The sequence below is a fragment of the Lampetra planeri genome, unplaced genomic scaffold (assembly GCF_965212315.1).
Source record: "Lampetra planeri unplaced genomic scaffold, kcLamPlan1.2.h2 scaffold_570, whole genome shotgun sequence".
In the NCBI taxonomy this organism is placed as follows: Eukaryota; Metazoa; Chordata; class Hyperoartia; order Petromyzontiformes; family Petromyzontidae; genus Lampetra; species Lampetra planeri.
Window position 1 is genome coordinate 1 of NW_027615393.1, and position 19,837 is coordinate 19,837.

At 53.0% G+C, this 19,837-nt stretch overlaps 8 protein-coding genes across 8 annotated transcripts; all 8 read left to right on the plus strand.

Annotated features, from left to right (window-relative positions):
- The first annotated feature begins 365 nt into the window (after positions 1–365).
- On the plus strand, positions 366–1,810 carry LOC144741481 (histone H1-like). The gene has a single exon (XM_078624005.1). The coding sequence runs from the start codon at positions 450–452 to the stop codon at positions 1,095–1,097; it is 648 nt and encodes a 215-aa protein (XP_078480131.1). The 5' UTR covers positions 366–449; the 3' UTR covers positions 1,098–1,810.
- Positions 1,811–2,181: 371 nt separating this feature from the next.
- LOC144741485 (histone H4) lies at positions 2,182–2,597 on the plus strand. Its single transcript, XM_078624010.1, has one exon. The coding sequence runs from the start codon at positions 2,235–2,237 to the stop codon at positions 2,544–2,546; it is 312 nt and encodes a 103-aa protein (XP_078480136.1). The 5' UTR covers positions 2,182–2,234; the 3' UTR covers positions 2,547–2,597.
- Positions 2,598–3,359: 762 nt separating this feature from the next.
- On the plus strand, positions 3,360–4,025 carry LOC144741487 (histone H2B type 3-B). Its single transcript, XM_078624012.1, has one exon. The coding sequence runs from the start codon at positions 3,425–3,427 to the stop codon at positions 3,824–3,826; it is 402 nt and encodes a 133-aa protein (XP_078480138.1). The 5' UTR covers positions 3,360–3,424; the 3' UTR covers positions 3,827–4,025.
- Positions 4,026–4,652: 627 nt separating this feature from the next.
- Positions 4,653–5,339, plus strand: LOC144741482 (histone H3). The gene has a single exon (XM_078624006.1). The coding sequence runs from the start codon at positions 4,669–4,671 to the stop codon at positions 5,077–5,079; it is 411 nt and encodes a 136-aa protein (XP_078480132.1). The 5' UTR covers positions 4,653–4,668; the 3' UTR covers positions 5,080–5,339.
- A 588-nt stretch (positions 5,340–5,927) lies between these two features.
- Positions 5,928–6,623, plus strand: LOC144741483 (histone H2A-like). The gene has a single exon (XM_078624007.1). It carries the CDS (start codon positions 5,970–5,972, stop codon positions 6,348–6,350), a length of 381 nt encoding a protein of 126 aa, XP_078480133.1. The 5' UTR covers positions 5,928–5,969; the 3' UTR covers positions 6,351–6,623.
- A 2,590-nt stretch (positions 6,624–9,213) lies between these two features.
- LOC144741480 (histone H1-like) lies at positions 9,214–10,014 on the plus strand. The gene has a single exon (XM_078624004.1). The coding sequence runs from the start codon at positions 9,298–9,300 to the stop codon at positions 9,943–9,945; it is 648 nt and encodes a 215-aa protein (XP_078480130.1). The 5' UTR covers positions 9,214–9,297; the 3' UTR covers positions 9,946–10,014.
- A 1,014-nt stretch (positions 10,015–11,028) lies between these two features.
- LOC144741484 (histone H4) lies at positions 11,029–11,445 on the plus strand. Its single transcript, XM_078624009.1, has one exon. The coding sequence runs from the start codon at positions 11,083–11,085 to the stop codon at positions 11,392–11,394; it is 312 nt and encodes a 103-aa protein (XP_078480135.1). The 5' UTR covers positions 11,029–11,082; the 3' UTR covers positions 11,395–11,445.
- A 762-nt stretch (positions 11,446–12,207) lies between these two features.
- LOC144741486 (histone H2B type 3-B) lies at positions 12,208–12,873 on the plus strand. The gene has a single exon (XM_078624011.1). The coding sequence runs from the start codon at positions 12,273–12,275 to the stop codon at positions 12,672–12,674; it is 402 nt and encodes a 133-aa protein (XP_078480137.1). The 5' UTR covers positions 12,208–12,272; the 3' UTR covers positions 12,675–12,873.
- Positions 12,874–19,837: the final 6,964 nt, after the last annotated feature.

A 19,837-nucleotide genomic window follows, 5' to 3' on the forward strand; every position in this document is an offset into this window, starting at 1 on the left:
TTGTCTTGCAAAACATTCGAGTGTGTTTTAAATAGTGTTCATCATTAACACTTTTGAAAAACGACAATCATCATATCTCGCCCTGACCGAACAATGTCTCCCAAATGTTGGTTGTTCACTTGTTTTGAATTATAATTTATATCGTGAGCATTGTCGTATATTGCATAAGTAACGTACATTAAAGAAGTGATCTTCGTGATAATGTATCAACTATATGCATGTAAGTATGAACGTTACGGGAGTAATCGAGCCCAAAGGCAGGCGTGATAAACACAGTGAGTATGGTGGCAACTTCCTCACTAGATCTGAGTGCTGGATGATCTCAGCGACGTCCGCATTCAGTACGCCGCTTCTATAATAACCTCGGGCCTGGAGGACGCTCGGTTTGAATCCGTGAGAGCGCTGATTTCGATTTCAAAGAGGCGAGGCGATAAAAGCGACGTTTTGAGATGGCGGAAACTGCTCCTGCTCAACCACCAGCTGCGGCTACTTCAGCGCCTAAAAGCCCCAAGAAGAAGCGCGCCGCTCCAAAGTCCAAGAAGGTCGGCCCCAGCGTGTCCGAGCTCATCCTCAAGGCTCTGGCCAGCAGCAAGGAGAGGAACGGCGTGTCTCTTCCTGCGCTCAAAAAGTCGCTTGCTGCCGGAGGATACGACGTGGAGAAGAACAATGCCCGCGTGAAGTTGGCCATCAAGAAGCTCGTGGCCAAAGACGCCGTGGCGCAAGTGAAGGGCAGCGGTGCATCTGGCTCTTTCAAACTCAACAAGGAAAAGGCTGCCGCAAAGGCGAAGCCCAAGTCGTCAACATCAAAGCCCGCAGCTAAAAAGCCCGCGGCAGCCAAGAAGGTGAAGAAGCCCGCGGCAGCCAAGAAGACCGCGCCCAAGAAGTCTCCCAAGAAAGCAAAGAAGCCCGCGGCTGCCAAGTCGGCCAAGAGCCCCAAGAAGGTGAAGTCGGCTGTTAAGCCCAAGAAGGTGGCGAAGAGCCCAGCCAAGCCCAAGGTCGCTAAGCCCAAGACCGTCAAGGCCAAGGCCGCCAAACCCAAGGTGGCCAAGCCCAAGAAGGCCGCGGCCAAGCCCAAGAAGACTGCGCCAAAGAAGTGAATCCGATCGGACGATGCTCGATTCACTCCACCTCAACGGCTCTTTTCAGAGCCACCCACTTAGTTAAAAAAAGTGAACCAGGTGCTGCTGCGCTTCAATTAGTTCATCGTTAACACATGGCAGTGTATTACGTTGCTGTTGAATGCGTGCCATATTCTGTAAGTCAAACCCATTTACGGCGTGGCGATGGTTGCTCGCCTTGACTCGGCCCTGATCAAGGAGCTCGACGCTTGGTGCAGTTCAATCGTGAGGATTTGTGTAGATTGGATAAGTTTCGTACATTCGCCAAATTAACTGTATAACATTTTACCCACTCGATGTGTTTTAAGCATTGATGTGATGGGAGTAATCGAGCCCGAAAGCAGTAATCATAAACACAGGCGGGGCGGGTGGCAGCTCCCTCACTCGAACTGGGTGCAGAGTAATGTCAGCGACGTCAGCATTCTCGCTGGCGATTCTAATCTAAATCCAGATTCAAATCGATGCATTCTTGACGAACCTCCAATTTTGATTATGTGTTGCACCTCTTCATTCCGTCATCATGTTACTGGTGCCAAATATGGAATTTAGTCTAAAAATGTATTGATTCCAGACAGCTTTACTCAATTTGCCTTCATTCGCTCGTTCTCGCCTTTTCACTTTGTTTTTGTTTTGTAAACATTGCGGTGCACCATCTAAACTTCTCTATTAAAATAAATGTCTTTCTTACTTTGGGAGAACTAGTTGGTGACGTTCACTCAACTATTGTGTTGGAAGCCGTTTAGCTTCACACGATTATAAAGTTAGTTCATCTTGTTCACTTGAAAACAAGACCTTACACCGATTATTCACTCCACGTGCAATCTTGCAACAGATTGCGTTCCTCTCGCGTTCGCTGCGGGTGTGCCAATATCATTACAGAGTGCTTCGAAGAAGGGTCATTGCCCAAAACGTCGCATATTGTACATGTCACGGAAGTATTTTTGACGACGGTGGAGGGTTTTCTTCGTCACAGAGGTTAAATGTCGAAGGTTTAAGGCGGAGCCATCGCGGAGGGCAGGGGTGGTCGGTGACGTCACCACGCTTCGGATATAAAGGTGGCTGCTGCTGCAAGCTGAGCGCGCATGTCTCTCGCGTGCTTTGTCAGAAGTAGTCGCAATGTCTGGACGCGGTAAAGGCGGTAAGGGGCTCGGCAAGGGAGGCGCAAAACGCCATCGCAAGGTGCTGCGCGACAACATCCAGGGCATCACCAAGCCCGCCATCCGCCGCCTCGCTCGCCGCGGCGGTGTGAAGCGCATCTCGGGCCTCATCTACGAGGAGACCCGCGGCGTCCTGAAGGTCTTCCTTGAGAACGTCATCCGCGACGCCGTCACCTACACGGAGCACGCCAAGCGCAAGACCGTCACCGCCATGGACGTGGTCTACGCCCTCAAGCGCCAGGGCCGCACTCTCTACGGCTTCGGAGGCTGAGCGCCCATCTCTCGCACATTAAGCCAACCCAAAGGCTCTTTTCAGAGCCACCCACCTCTTCGAAACTGCTTGCGCCAGTGTTGCCAAACACTTTCTAAATGGAGCACATGTCCTGGGTTATTGCGCGCCAATTCCTCGTGAGCGTGGTGGACGTTTGCTTGTTGAGTTGGCGAATCTTCATCTGCTTCCACATGAATGAAAGAAATCATGATATTCACGACACGTCACATTTAACAAGGCGTAATTCTTGAACGCATTAATACAGTACCCATTTCTGGTATTTTTGCGTGAATAATTTCCAGCTGCAGCCGATTCCGATATTACGTAGAGCATTTGGCGCCACAATCTTACAGCACACTCGTCCTAATTGACGTAGCGTGCCGGAACGCTAATCTCCACCTGTACAGCACAACAGCGAAGTTATTTTTCTCCACCGAGCGCTTGTATTTATCCAAATTGCGTTCATAAAACGCCCGTGTGCCGTATTAGACGAGTTGTGAAACAATCCTTCGTAAGAAACAAAAACACCCACACTCAAAACACAATATACTGTATTGGGTTTTCTAGTCATCCTTTTTAAAACAAAATCAATGGCCATGGCTGCAATTCACTAATATACATGTTTGGACATTACATTGTGTTATATTCACAAGTCATTTTTGCAGTAAAAACTATATTAAAGTGAACATCGCGTCCGCGTTTCTCATTGGAGGCTGATGGAGAGGGATGGTACTAAAAGAGCCACTCAGCAGCGCCGCGCACTACGATCCTCTGATTTGCATCTCGCCTCCTATAAAAGGAGCTCAACGCGCGACCGACATCCACATTCGCTTCCCGTCTGTTGTGAACTGACCCGAAGCTGCCTACGACGCGTCGACATGCCCGATCCTCCCGCATCAAAGAGCGCTGGGCCGGCTAAGGTTCCTGCTCCCAAGAAGGGCTCCAAGAAGGCTGTGACCAAGGCTACGCGCAAGGATGGCAAGAAGCGACGCCACCGCAGGAAGGAGAGCTACGCCATTTACATCTACAAGGTGATGAAGCAGGTGCACCCCGATACCGGCATCTCGTCCAAGGCAATGAGCATCATGAACTCGTTCGTCAACGACATCTTTGAGCGCATCGCTTCCGAGGCGTCCCGCCTGGCGCACTACAACAAACGCTCCACCATCACCTCTCGGGAGATCCAGACCGCAGTGCGACTGCTGCTCCCCGGCGAGCTGGCCAAGCACGCCGTGTCGGAGGGCACCAAGGCCGTCACCAAGTACACAAGCTCCAAGTGAAGCCTCGACTCCACCATTAATTACAAAGGCTCTTTTCAGAGCCACCCACCTCTCCGAACCTGCTATTACCAGTCCTAGCAGGAGTACAAAACGAAACTTCCAACAAAGTCCCGGTTCACGCGGGGACATTGTTCGCTCATTGAAATGGAGAGATCGATCGCATTTTGACCTGTTTCAACGTGAATAAAAGCGATAACAATATTCATGGCACATCATATTCACCAGCAGGCATTTATTGGACTTGTTTGTCCATTGATTTCATCTGCAGCCCATTCAGATATTACATTGGATATTTGGCGCCAAAACCTTGCAATGCAATATATTTAATTCGTGGTTGTATTTTCGGGCAGGAACTAACATTTTGCACGTGTACATATATGTAAAAGTAAGCGCCTAGCATGGATGACTCGTGCAGTATAATTGATGATCATCATCTCAATGCCAAGAGAATAGATATCTATCCCTGTGATCACCTCTTTCCGACATTTTTACGTATTACTGTTTCCAATGAAGTGCAGTTTCTTCACACTTTATTTAGATCATGCAGAGCACTGTAAAGTCGTTTTCGGAAAGGTGTTTGCTTGAGAAAATAACATCCGTTAAAGACATCGACGGCGCTCAAACGGTACTACTGCATCGTGATACGGCATTCTGAAATGATCCAAACTGAACATTTTGTTGATTAAGAAGAGTTGACGACTCGAGATCATTGCGCGCTGCCAACCAATCAGCACGCTCCCCGTCTTCGCACGTCACGACTCCGCTGACCAGTGAGCGCGCGCTCTGGGCTACATAAGCCGCCTTCTCCCCGCTTGTGAGAATCTTTGCCCACACCAAAAGCCATGGCTCGCACCAAGCAGACCGCTCGCAAGTCCACGGGCGGCAAGGCCCCACGCAAGCAACTCGCCACCAAGGCGGCCCGAAAGAGCGCTCCGGCCACGGGCGGCGTCAAGAAGCCTCACCGCTACAGGCCCGGCACCGTCGCTCTGCGCGAGATCCGCCGCTACCAGAAGTCCACCGAGCTGCTCATCCGCAAACTGCCCTTCCAGCGCCTCGTCAGGGAGATCGCGCAGGACTTCAAGACCGACCTGCGCTTCCAGAGCTCCGCTGTCATGGCTCTGCAGGAGGCCAGCGAAGCGTACCTTGTCGCGCTCTTCGAGGACACCAACCTGTGCGCCATCCACGCCAAGCGCGTCACCATCATGCCCAAGGACATTCAGCTCGCCCGCCGCATTCGTGGCGAGCGCGCTTGAACGCCCAGCTCGGCCCTCAAAGCACAACACAAAGGCTCTTTTCAGAGCCACCACTTACGCATGAAAAAGCTTCCATGTGTGTCCTTCAAAGTTCGGGTGCCGGAAACCTTCGTTTGCTGGTCACGGCTCTCACGAGTCGTCAGGCGTAAGCGACAATGAAGTTCATTTTATATACCCCGCCGCTCATTTTTCAACATCACACGTTGGTGTTGTATATAAGCGTTGTGAAACCATGTTTACATAATCTACAACAAAAGGGTTATTTGGGTGAAATATATTAACTATTAAACCCAAAGATATTGGTTGATGTTGTTTCAATCCCGAGCTGATAAGAAGTTCACATTTTGCAAACTAAGAGACTGAATTATTCACGCACATATATTTTTAGGCATTGCCCGAACAGGCGGTTAAAGGAATATATATACACCGTATAGGCACGTGGGCGATCAATCACGAGCTCAAGGCTATCACAATGATTTCTTATAACCAATGAGGTCCCTCAAAATGATGATTATAATCAATAATACATTGATATTTGCTGAATCCGCTTATAAGTTTGACTTGCCAGCACGTGCCCATAAATTAACTCAATAATGCTTAAAACTTGAACCTATTAAGTACGTGTATCGCATTGTTTAATTCCTAAGATACGTGTCCGCATAAAAATATATATGGATAAAAATAATTAAAGTCAACATCGAATCCTCGCGTCCCGGCTTTTCATTGGTGGCTCAAGGAGAGGGCGGGACTCGACCGAGAGGAGCCAATCAGCAGCGGCGCGCTCTACGATCCTCGTCTCCGCTATAAAAGACGCTCCGGTGGTGCGTGTTAACGTCACAAATCGTTCGTACTTTGTCTCTATTGCTTTTTGCATCCTAGGTCCCTTAGCAATGTCTGGACGAGGCAAGACCGGTGGCAAATCTCGCGCCAAGGCAAAGTCCCGCTCGTCCCGCGCCGGCTTGCAGTTCCCCGTGGGTCGCGTTCACAGGCTGCTCCGCAAGGGCAATTACGCCCAGCGGGTCGGCGCTGGAGCACCCGTCTACCTGGCCGCCGTGCTCGAGTACCTTTCTGCCGAGATCCTCGAGCTGGCTGGCAATGCCGCCCGCGACAACAAGAAGACGAGGATCATCCCCCGACACCTGCAGCTCGCCGTGCGAAACGACGAGGAGCTCAACAAGCTCATGGGCGGCGTGACTATCGCCCAGGGCGGTGTGCTGCCCAACATCCAGGCCGTGCTGCTGCCCAAGAAGACCTCTCAGGCAAAGAAGTGAACGCGCCGCCGCCTCTACCACCACAACAACGGCTCTTTTCAGAGCCACCCACTTGCTTGCAAAGAGCTCGGACAGTCGTACACAGGGGTTTTGTTATTAATAAGGACACCGTCGTCGAGTTGCCCTCGTGCCAAATTGCTCGCAATTAAACAAATGCTCTGCTCATTCCAGTTACCCTTTATTATGTCTAATTTAGGAACGGTATTTGAGCAGCATTCCAACATTGCATCAATCATGGAACATGGTTTAGAATAAATTGGGATGCCTATTGGAAGAAAGTATCGTGTTTTTTAAAGAATAAAACTCGCTCTTTTTGAGCCGTCAGATTACATATGAAGAGGAGTCGGAGAATGGTTCAAGCACTTTAAGGGATCTGCGAGCCACCCTCACGCACCACGCAAACACGACATCTCCGCTCTCACGACAACACGCACCAATCACACGCGCGGGAAAGAGCTGGACGGGGGTGTCAGGGGTTAAAGGGCAGTGACGTCACCCGGAGCAGGCGTGCTGGACGCGGATGTGTATTGGGAGCGGAGATTGAGGAGTTAAAAGGGGCTGTGGGACGTGTGCCCGGGGTTGGTCTTGGAACGAGTATTGCTGTGCGTTGGTGAAAACAGGACCCTGCGGGGTGGGCTGGTAGGAACGAATAACCAAAGAATATAAACATAATGTATTATTACACTTGTTTAGCCAGGAAAGCCCCACTGAGACTAAAGGTTTTTGTAGGGTCCTGCCAAGTGTTTGCAGTAGGGGGCGATGTTGCTACACTGAATCGGACGATACGAAGGGAGAGTGTGAGGCCTAGGTCTAGGCTTTAGGCCTAGCTGTAGGCTTTAGGGCGCCGTGAGTTAATTTTTAATTTACCTGTTTTTATAATTTATGTAAAAGCTTTAAATTTAAATGTTTCTATTTAAAAGCATCAGGGAATGTAACATTGTTAAACATAACTCCCTTGCACACACGCAGGGGAACAATACGAAGGGAGAGTTTGAGGCGTTCGAGGCTTGAGGCCTAGCTGTAGGCTTTAGGCCGCCGAGAGTTAATTTTTAATTTAAATGTTTTTATTATTCATGTAAAAGCGTTAAATTTAAATGTTTATATTTAAAAGCATCAGGGAATGTAACATTGTTAAACATTAACTCCCTTGCACACACGCAGGGGTACGATACGAAGTCAGACTTTGAGGCCCAGTTCTAGGCTTTAGGCCTAGCTGTAGGCTTTAGGGCGCTGTGAGTTTTTTTTATTTAATTTCAAAGTTTTAATTAAAAGCTATCTCAGGGAATTATAAGGGAATGTTACACGTGTTTAGCCAGGAAAACCTCATTAATGTAAATGTTTTAATTAAAAGCTATCTTAGGGAATTATAAGGGAATGTTACACTTGTTTAGCCAGGAAAGTATCACAGAGTCTAAAGGTTTTTGTAGGGTCATGCCAAGTGTTTGCAATAGGGGGCGATGTTGCTACACGGACGGACGGACGGACGGACGATATAATCTATTGTAGGCTGGTCCACTTCGTTGCTACCAGTATAAAGAAGTGCATAAACCATTCTACGACTCCTCTTCACATGCGCGTGGAATGAATGATTCTTGCATTCGTTCTAGATTTGAAGCTTTCGTGACTGCAATGATTCATACTCTTAGGTTTTTTCGGTAAAGTCACGTAGGTAAAACAATAATAATACATAATTTAAATAATATAAATAATAATTTAAATAATAAATCAGGGGGGGGCAGAGGGGGGGGGGGCCTTATCTGAATGTGGTTGCCGGGGAGTGGCGTGGGGTGTCGGGGCTAAAAGGGAACAAATGAGCACATCAGCTCAGGGTTGTGGCCAGTGTTAGCTGATAGTAAGCATAAAAGTACTGGTAAACGCTGGGGATGTCAACACTCGGTAAAGTATAATATTACCTGTCAAATAAGATGGTACAAATATGTGTAGTTAAATATTTTTACATGGTTAATAACATCTTTCCAATGATTACTCATTCGTGTTACTTAGTGCAGTAAATACGTGTTACTTATTGCAGTAAAAACAACTCATCGCATGAACCATCCTGCGCTCCTAGAATATCAACTCTGTCGGTGCATTAAACGTAAGATTATATATGTTCTTTAAACATTCGACTGCGGAGTCACTTGAGTTGAATTTGAGTGGTGATAATTGTGCACCGTGCCTCGATCTTGTTCAAGGCGCGCGACCCTTCTGCTGTGCGTGAGCTACTCACCTCTTGCCACGTAACATGTTAAACTTTCTATTTAATGTCGGTTAATTTTGAGTAATTTTCTTCAGTTTGTTGTCCATCTGAAAATCCATATATTTATTAATTTCAAAGTTCGATTAAAACGTCCAGTTAAAAGTTCGGTGACAAGGGACGGTTGGCATGGCGCGCAGTCCTCACCATAGCGCGAGAGGAGGAATCGCGAGCGCGCGAGGCAAAACTTAAATAGAAAATATTTCGTTGGAATTAAATATGAGTAGTCTGTTGAAGCATCTTGTCTTGCAAAACATTCGAGTGTGTTTTAAATAGTGTTCATCATTAACACTTTTGAAAAACGACAATCATCATATCTCGCCCTGACCGAACAATGTCTCCCAAATGTTGGTTGTTCACTTGTTTTGAATTATAATTTATATCGTGAGCATTGTCGTATATTGCATAAGTAACGTACATTAAAGAAGTGATCTTCGTGATAATGTATCAACTATATGCATGTAAGTATGAACGTTACGGGAGTAATCGAGCCCAAAGGCAGGCGTGATAAACACAGTGAGTATGGTGGCAACTTCCTCACTAGATCTGAGTGCTGGATGATCTCAGCGACGTCCGCATTCAGTACGCCGCTTCTATAATAACCTCGGGCCTGGAGGACGCTCGGTTTGAATCCGTGAGAGCGCTGATTTCGATTTCAAAGAGGCGAGGCGATAAAAGCGACGTTTTGAGATGGCGGAAACTGCTCCTGCTCAACCACCAGCTGCGGCTACTTCAGCGCCTAAAAGCCCCAAGAAGAAGCGCGCCGCTCCAAAGTCCAAGAAGGTCGGCCCCAGCGTGTCCGAGCTCATCCTCAAGGCTCTGGCCAGCAGCAAGGAGAGGAACGGCGTGTCTCTTCCTGCGCTCAAAAAGTCGCTTGCTGCCGGAGGATACGACGTGGAGAAGAACAATGCCCGCGTGAAGTTGGCCATCAAGAAGCTCGTGGCCAAAGACGCCGTGGCGCAAGTGAAGGGCAGCGGTGCATCTGGCTCTTTCAAACTCAACAAGGAAAAGGCTGCCGCAAAGGCGAAGCCCAAGTCGTCAACATCAAAGCCCGCAGCTAAAAAGCCCGCGGCAGCCAAGAAGGTGAAGAAGCCCGCGGCAGCCAAGAAGACCGCGCCCAAGAAGTCTCCCAAGAAAGCAAAGAAGCCCGCGGCTGCCAAGTCGGCCAAGAGCCCCAAAAAGGTGAAGTCGGCTGTTAAGCCCAAGAAGGTGGCGAAGAGCCCAGCCAAGCCCAAGGTCGCTAAGCCCAAGACCGTCAAGGCCAAGGCCGCCAAACCCAAGGTGGCCAAGCCCAAGAAGGCCGCGGCCAAGCCCAAGAAGACTGCGCCAAAGAAGTGAATCCGATCGGACGATGCTCGATTCACTCCACCTCAACGGCTCTTTTCAGAGCCACCCACTTAGTTAAAAAAAGTGAACCAGGTGCTGCTGCGCTTCAATTAGTTCATCGTTAACACATGGCAGTGTATTACGTTGCTGTTGAATGCGTGCCATATTCTGTAAGTCAAACCCATTTACGGCGTGGCGATGGTTGCTCGCCTTGACTCGGCCCTGATCAAGGAGCTCGACGCTTGGTGCAGTTCAATCGTGAGGATTTGTGTAGATTGGATAAGTTTCGTACATTCGCCAAATTGACTGTATAACATTTTACCCACTCGATGTGTTTTAAGCATTGATGTGATGGGAGTAATCGAGCCCGAAAGCAGTAATCATAAACACAGGCGGGGCGGGTGGCAGCTCCCTCACTCGAACTGGGTGCAGAGTAATGTCAGCGACGTCAGCATTCTCGCTGGCGATTCTAATCTAAATCCAGATTCAAATCGATGCATTCTTGACGAACCTCCAATTTTGATTATGTGTTGCACCTCTTCATTCCGTCATCATGTTACTGGTGCCAAATATGGAATTTAGTCTAAAAATGTATTGATTCCAGACAGCTTTACTCAATTTGCCTTCATTCGCTCGTTCTCGCCTTTTCACTTTGTTTTTGTTTTGTAAACATTGCGGTGCACCATCTAAACTTCTCTATTAAAATAAATGTCTTTCTTACTTTGGGAGAACTAGTTGGTGACGTTCACTCAACTATTGTGTTGGAAGCCGTTTAGCTTCACACGATTATAAAGTTAGTTCATCTTGTTCACTTGAAAACAAGACCTTACACCGATTATTCACTCCACGTGCAATCTTGCAACAGATTGCGTTCCTCTCGCGTTCGCTGCGGGTGTGCCAATATCATTACAGAGTGCTTCGAAGAAGGGTCATTGCCCAAAACGTCGCATATTGTACATGTCACGGAAGTATTTTTGACGACGGTGGAGGGTTTTCTTCGTCACAGAGGTTAAATGTCGAAGGTTTAAGGCGGAGCCATCGCGGAGGGCAGGGGTGGTCGGTGACGTCACCACGCTTCGGATATAAAGGTGGCTGCTGCTGCAAGCTGAGCGCGCATGTCTCTCGCGTGCTTTGTCAGAAGTAGTCGCAATGTCTGGACGCGGTAAAGGCGGTAAGGGGCTCGGCAAGGGAGGCGCAAAACGCCATCGCAAGGTGCTGCGCGACAACATCCAGGGCATCACCAAGCCCGCCATCCGCCGCCTCGCTCGCCGCGGCGGTGTGAAGCGCATCTCGGGCCTCATCTACGAGGAGACCCGCGGCGTCCTGAAGGTCTTCCTTGAGAACGTCATCCGCGACGCCGTCACCTACACGGAGCACGCCAAGCGCAAGACCGTCACCGCCATGGACGTGGTCTACGCCCTCAAGCGCCAGGGCCGCACTCTCTACGGCTTCGGAGGCTGAGCGCCCATCTCTCGCACATTAAGCCAACCCAAAGGCTCTTTTCAGAGCCACCCACCTCTTCGAAACTGCTTGCGCCAGTGTTGCCAAACACTTTCTAAATGGAGCACATGTCCTGGGTTATTGCGCGCCAATTCCTCGTGAGCGTGGTGGACGTTTGCTTGTTGAGTTGGCGAATCTTCATCTGCTTCCACATGAATGAAAGAAATCATGATATTCACGACACGTCACATTTAACAAGGCGTAATTCTTGAACGCATTAATACAGTACCCATTTCTGGTATTTTTGCGTGAATAATTTCCAGCTGCAGCCGATTCCGATATTACGTAGAGCATTTGGCGCCACAATCTTACAGCACACTCGTCCTAATTGACGTAGCGTGCCGGAACGCTAATCTCCACCTGTACAGCACAACAGCGAAGTTATTTTTCTCCACCGAGCGCTTGTATTTATCCAAATTGCGTTCATAAAACGCCCGTGTGCCGTATTAGACGAGTTGTGAAACAATCCTTCGTAAGAAACAAAAAAACCCACACTCAAAACACAATATACTGTATTGGGTTTTCTAGTCATCCTTTTTAAAACAAAATCAATGGCCATGGCTGCAATTCACTAATATACATGTTTGGACATTACATTGTGTTATATTCACAAGTCATTTTTGCAGTAAAAACTATATTAAAGTGAACATCGCGTCCGCGTTTCTCATTGGAGGCTGATGGAGAGGGATGGTACTAAAAGAGCCACTCAGCAGCGCCGCGCACTACGATCCTCTGATTTGCATCTCGCCTCCTATAAAAGGAGCTCAACGCGCGACCGACATCCACATTCGCTTCCCGTCTGTTGTGAACTGACCCGAAGCTGCCTACGACGCGTCGACATGCCCGATCCTCCCGCATCAAAGAGCGCTGGGCCGGCTAAGGTTCCTGCTCCCAAGAAGGGCTCCAAGAAGGCTGTGACCAAGGCTACGCGCAAGGATGGCAAGAAGCGACGCCACCGCAGGAAGGAGAGCTACGCCATTTACATCTACAAGGTGATGAAGCAGGTGCACCCCGATACCGGCATCTCGTCCAAGGCAATGAGCATCATGAACTCGTTCGTCAACGACATCTTTGAGCGCATCGCTTCCGAGGCGTCCCGCCTGGCGCACTACAACAAACGCTCCACCATCACCTCTCGGGAGATCCAGACCGCAGTGCGACTGCTGCTCCCCGGCGAGCTGGCCAAGCACGCCGTGTCGGAGGGCACCAAGGCCGTCACCAAGTACACAAGCTCCAAGTGAAGCCTCGACTCCACCATTAATTACAAAGGCTCTTTTCAGAGCCACCCACCTCTCCGAACCTGCTATTACCAGTCCTAGCAGGAGTACAAAACGAAACTTCCAACAAAGTCCCGGTTCACGCGGGGACATTGTTCGCTCATTGAAATGGAGAGATCGATCGCATTTTGACCTGTTTCAACGTGAATAAAAGCGATAACAATATTCATGGCACATCATATTCACCAGCAGGCATTTATTGGACTTGTTTGTCCATTGATTTCATCTGCAGCCCATTCAGATATTACATTGGATATTTGGCGCCAAAACCTTGCAATGCAATATATTTAATTCGTGGTTGTATTTTCGGGCAGGAACTAACATTTTGCACGTGTACATATATGTAAAAGTAAGCGCCTAGCATGGATGACTCGTGCAGTATAATTGATGATCATCATCTCAATGCCAAGAGAATAGATATCTATCCCTGTGATCACCTCTTTCCGACATTTTTACGTATTACTGTTTCCAATGAAGTGCAGTTGTGGTGCCACAGCGACGGGGCCGCTCGGCCGAGCCAGGGAGCCGCCCGGCTTCCACCGCCGCACTGCCCCCCATCACCCCCCCCACATAAACACGCACCCGCACCCACGTAGGGCCTCGTGGTCGGGTCACCTACCCTGAGTTTTCACCCGAGGGCCCCCTAGGGGGGTTACCCCACGGTTTCTCAGGGCCAGGGAATTGGACAGGACCCTTCCCAGGCCAAGTAACACTGCGGCGCCGTGGGCGGATTTGAGATCGCACGACCACGGCGAGCTCAGAGAGCCCCGCAGTTAGAAACGCATACAAACACAAACACGGGTCAGCAAGGCAGATAGCTGGGATCAGGAACCGGGACGACTGATTGGTCGAAAGTTCAAAGGCCGGCGGGATCGCAAAAGAGCGGGAAATCCTAGGCTCAGGATTGGTCGAGAGACCAAGGCGGTCGGGACGGGGGCGCCTAGCCTTTGATGTGAATAGTTTAAAAGAAAACGCAGGGGCAGTAGGGAACTCTCTTCTTCTGGAGTTTGGACACGGGGTCAGCGACGAAGGAGTCATCGGGCGAGCCGCTAGATTGTCTGCAGGACGATCTGAGCGCCGCAAGGTCACCAAGGACTACAGACGGTATCGTGTTGCGCGCCTTACAACACCTCAGAGCGGAGGGTAGGATCCGTAGGAGAGGGTTAGTTCGGGGTAAGGACGAGTAGGAAAGCGGTTTAGCAGAGAGCGCAGCATAGAATAGGGCTACACGGCACCAGAGTGTGGGTTAGAAGCGCCTTGCTGTCCCGCACACACACACGGGTGGCTCGGTTGGTTAGCAAGGGCTAATAAAATCTCGAGCGTAGTAACAAAACCGTGTTGTTGGGTGTTTTTGGAACGTGGTATTAGCGTGCCCTGCATTCGCGAGTGTGTGGTCGTTGTACGCATAAAGGCCGTGGTCTCTGTACGATTGTGCGGGTACGGAGGTGTGTGCGTTAACGCCCGGGGAGAGCACTTTTGGTGTGTTGGCGTGACTACGCAGCCGTGTGAGAGGAGAATCGTCCTTGTACGATATTTGTGTTGACGTGCACGCGCGAGTGGGGGAGGGGACGAGTCGTCGTGTCGGCGTGTGCCCCGCTTGCGTGCGCTCGTTACTTGCGTAAGCTCTCGGCGTGCGTAATCGGCGTGCCCAAGGTGCGCGATCGTAACGTGGGCGGCCAGCGCAGCGCAGAGCGGCGCAGGAGTGGGTATCGCGTGTGGAGCTGTACGCGTGTGTGCGCGCACGTTCACGACGTGTGTAACACAGGTGCGCGATCCTAACGTGAGTGGTCAGGGTTGGGTGAGTGCCGTGCAGAGCTGTGTGTGGGTGTGCGCGTGCGTGGTTATCCATGCCTGCTACGCGGACCCGCGGTGGAGGGGAACCCTCGGGTGACGGCTCCCACACCCTGGGTGAGGAGCCTAGCGGCGGTTCGCTTAGCAGCGGGGGGGCGATTGATGATGTTAGTCCGGCCGTTAGTATTATCGAGGGAGGGATCTCGGGGGCTAGCGACCCCCACAAATTGGTGTCAGAAGTGGGATGGACCCCCGCGTTACCTCACGCTAAAATAAGACTGATATTTACCGGCCGGGGGGCCCCTTCGTGGAAGGCATTCGCCCGCAATCTCTTAGGGGCCAAGGAAATTAATGGATGGACGGACGCGCAGGCAGTACGTCAACTTAATATGAATCTTGATGGGCGGGCAGCCGATTTTGTAGAAGCGTTACCCGCGAGCGCACAGACACAGCTAGAGGAGCTGATGCGCCGACTCGATCAGCGTTTTGGCACGCGTGACGAGGAGGAAGCAAAATCGGCCTTAGAGGCGCGCCGTCGCCAACCTGGCGAAGATCTCCGTGATTACGCCGAGGATGTGCGCGAGTTAACAAAGATCGCACGCCCGGGGTACGCAACTGAGGTTATTGAGGAACTGGCTGCCGAGAAAATCCAGCGGTACCTGTCTCGCACGGCGTGGTGGCAGCCAGACATGAGCTGCCCACGTCTTCCCTTTAACACCCTTGTCGAGCGCGCACGTAAGTGTGAAAGAATTCACAGCGAACGCGCGCAGCTCCGGGGGCTGGGACGAGAGCGCGCCATTGCGAGCCTGCTCTCGGAAGACGAGGAGGAGGAACAGGAGCTCGCGAGGACGGTAAGGGGCCGGGAAAGAGAACCTCCAGTGTCCCGCGAGACAACCCCGGGATGGGTTGCCGGTATACAAACGGGTATAAAGGATGTCTCCGGCCAGGTAACCCAGGTAGGTGACAGGGTAACCCAGGTAGGTGACAGGGTAACCCAAGTAGACAACAAGGTAACCCAAGTACGGGCACACATGACTGCGCTGGAGACAATGGTAGAGACGGTCCAGGCCGAGGTAGGAGGATTAACTGGGAGGATAGCCCGACTAGAAGCAGAGTATGAGCAACAGCGCACGGGGGGAGGAGGGAGTGGGCAGAAAGTTCGCCACAGAGCCGCCACTCCTCCCAGGACGTGTTATGTGTGCGACCGTCGAGGGCATCTCATGAGGGACTGCCCTCAGCGCGCCCGTGCGAGGCCGATGCATAGGTCAAACACTAAGCCCCCCCTAGAGAGGGGACCACCAGGGGATGAAATCGACGTAGACCCGACCCAAACCAGCTGTAATAATAATGGCGAGCGAGTGATCCATAAACAGGTTACAACGACAACACCCAAGGGCGCATGGACCTCGGGCGATTGGCTGCGGGAGCTGGTGGCAGGGATAACGGGAGCCACGTCGCTGGTGGAAGGCCAGGTGAACGGGCAGCGCACCCGGATCCTGTTGGACACGGGCGCCGTGGCCTCTCTCATGAGCGCCGCGCACTGCAGCATGCTCGGGGTGGACGTGGGCTGCCTGCAGGCCCCGGATCGCGCGCTGCACACGGCAAGCGGAGCCGGGATGGGGTTGCTGGGGAAGGTCTCCCTCGAGGTCCGTCTAGGAAACCAGGTGTGCACACATGAATTCTACGTTTCGAGTGTGTTGTGCCACGAGTGCATTGCAGGAACGGACCTCCTGGAAAAGTTGGGACTTAACGTACAGCCCCGGCAACGATGCGCTACGGTGGAGGGCAGCGGGGAGCGGATTCCGTTCCTAGGACAGGAGCCGAATCGCCCACGCTTCACACCCGTGGCCGCTACGCTGGTGTCGGCCGTCACCATCGGGCCTCTCGCCGAGATGCTGGTGCCAGTGGCAACCCTCTCCACCGACCCAACCCACCGACCATCGGGCGAGGTAATGCTGACTCCTCACCCGGAGTTGGCATCGCGATACGGGGTGGTAGGGTCAGCCACACTGGTAAACGCAGATGGGGGCCGGCTGTTTATACGTGTGTTTAACCCACACAGTACCCCGGCAATGATACGACGACGCACCCCGGTAGCCACCGTACACCCCCTGCACGCTCGCCACTCGAACGACTCGGTGTTCGCACTCTGGGCGGAGGACCCTGGCCGCCCCGAGGACAGCCAGGATCTGGCCTGGCGAGTCGGCCCGACCCCCCGAGCCGAGATTGTTCCCCTGCAGGATGCGCTACATGTGCCTTGGGCAGCCTTACCTAAGGGGGAGGCCGATCAGCTGCGCGGGTTATTGCGGGAGTACGCCGACGTGTTCAGTGAGCACGATTCGGACGTGGGCCGGACCGACCTGGTCAAGCACCAAATTGACACAGGTGCAGCCCGACCCATCAAACTCCCCGCATACCGAGTGGGCGCGCCTGAACGGACCCAGATCAAAGAGGCAGTCACGGATATGCTACGCGATAACATAATCCAGCCCTCCGCGAGCCCTTGGTCTGCCCCGGTGGTACTGGTAACGAAAAAGGACGGATCGACTCGGTTCTGCGTTGATTACCGAAAATTGAACGCAGTCACCCTCGGCGACGCTTTTCCCATCCCACGCATCGACGACACCTTCGACAGTCTCGCAGGAGCGCGGTATTTTTCCACCCTCGATCTGGCGTCCGGTTACTGGCAGGTGGAGATGACGGAGGAGGATCGGCCAAAAACAGCATTCACCACCCCGATGGGCCTGTTTGAGTTTCGAGTGTTGCCGTTCGGACTCACTAACGCGCCCGCGACGTTCCAGCGGTTGATGGAGTTGGTGATGCGGGGCTTGCAGTGGGAACAGTGCCTGATTTACCTGGACGACGTAATAGTGTTCAGTAGGTCGCTGTCCGAACACTGGTCCAGGCTGCGGGAAGTATTCCAGCGACTGCGAGCAGCCCATCTCAAGCTCAAGCCACGTAAGTGTTACATTGCGCAACGCGAGGTGGGGTACCTCGGACACCGAGTCAGCGAGGCAGGGGTGAGCACCGATCCCGAGAAGGTGCGTGCCGTAGTGGATTGGCCGCGGCCGAGGAACCTGACGGAGATCAGGTCATTCTTGGGACTCGCCACTTATTACCGTCGATTTGTAAAGGGATTCAGTGAGATTGCACGCCCCCTCACCCAACTCACCTCCCCTAAGAACCCCTATCAGTGGTCGGAGGCCTGCCAGACGGCTTTCACCACACTCAAAGACCACCTCACCCACACCCCCACCTTGGCTTTCCCAGATTTCACCACCGATTTTATTTTGGACACTGACGCCTGCAGCAGTGGGCTGGGCGCGGTGCTGTCGCAAGTGCAGGGTGGGACGGAGCGGGTCATCGCGTACGCCAGTCGGACCCTGAGCGGGGCCGAACTGAACTATTGTGTAACCCGTCAGGAACTGTATGCTGTAATTTTCGCGTGTAAACAGTTCCGACCGTACTTGTACGGCAGGAAATGTCGTGTGCGCACCGATCATTATGCACTGCAGTTCCTCCTTACATTCAAGGAACCGCGGGGGCAGATGGCTCGATGGCTGGCGCAGCTGCAGGAGTACAACCTGCAGATCGAGTACCGAGCGGGGCGGACACACGCGAACGCGGACGCCTTGTCAAGACGGCCCGCGGTGCGCGCTGAGACGAGGGAGGGAGACGCCTGCCCGTGCTTCACGGGGGGACGCTGCCGCCAGGCAGCAGAACCCAAGGAGCGCGCGGAAACTAAACTCCCCCCCCCGAGAGAGAGTGCAGTGTGCGCCACAGAGACCCTCGCAGGTGGCACTGAGGATCCCGTCGACCGCCCGGCAAGCGCGGGACCCGCGGCTCGGGACCCGATCGGACGGACCCAGGAGGACGTCGGCTGTGCCTTCCCGGGCCTAAACGACGAGCAGCTGAGACAGACCCAGCAGCGAGATCCGGATCTGGCGGCAGTGGAGGCGGCACTGCGGGAGGAAAAGAGCGCCCTACCAGGACCCTGGAGCGGTTTGTATGCCCGGTTGTGTGTACAGAACGGAGTGGTACGGGAGTTAACCGAGGCCGGCCAGCCGGGGTGTATCTGTGTTCCTGCCCAGGTGCGACCCCAGCTGCTACGACTGGTACACGACCACCCGCTCGGGGGCCATGATGGGGAACGGCGCACCCGGGAGACTCTGCGTCGCCAGTATCTCTGGCCTAAATTGGCGCAAGATGTGGCCGCCTGGGTGCAGGGCTGCCGGGCCTGTCAGCAGTGTGGGCAAAAGCCGGCGAGGTACCAGGTACCCCTGAGGCCGTTCCGAGTCAGTCGGACGAATCAGTTGGTCGGAATCGACCTGCAAGGGCCCTTTCCACGATCCCACCGGGGCAACCGATATATTCTTGTAGCGGTGGAGTACTTCACCCGCTACCCCGTGGCGGTGGCTATCCCGGATAAAACAGCCCTCGTAGTGGCCCGGGCCTTCGTGGAAAACTACGTACTTAAGTGCGGGATCCCCGAACGAGTCATTACCGACCAGGGTAGTGAATTCGAGGCCGAACTATTCCAGGCGCTGTGCCGAGAGTTCGGGATCCAGAAGGACCGAACCACGGCATATCACCCCCAGGCGAACGGGATGGTAGAGAGGATGAACCAGACTCTGGCCGGGAAGCTTAAACGCATGGCGGCCGCGAATCAACAGGACTGGGACGAACACCTCCCCTATGCCCTGTTCGCCTACACCACCGCCGTTCACACATCTACAGGACAGACCCCGTTCCTAATGATGTTTGGTCGCGAGTCTCGCCTGCCCGCAGATCTGCTGTTCGGTGTCCCTCCGCCGCAACGGGAGGAAGGGAGCCACCCCGTGGAGCACTTGCTGGAGACCCTGCGAGGGGCCAGGGGCCGAGCCTACCCGCACGGAGAGGCCGCGCACCAGCGGCAAGAGCAGGGCGCCCGACCCCGTATGGAGCCCCCCTTCTACACTGCGGGCTCCGAGGTGTGGCTGTACACTCCCCGCGTCGGTGCCGGACAGGTGGGGAAGCTGACCACCTACTGGCGAGGACCCTGGATTGTGAGACGGCAGATCTCACCATGGACGGTGCTGATTCAGGGAGGAGAGAGGGGCCGGGAGATGGTGGTCAACATCCGCCGACTGAAGCCGTGGCGAGCAGCCCCCGAGGGGGGGAGCCCCGCCGTCCAAGTACCCCGAAACCCCGGGGTCCCCCTACCCCCCGTGCCCGGGGGCCTCGCGCAGTATATGGGCCCCACGGAGCCCCGGGCTCCGAGGGGCCCCGGGCGGGGCCGGGGGCGACGAGGACGGCGACCCTTAAACCCCACCGCCTCTGAGTTTGTTCCCCAGCCC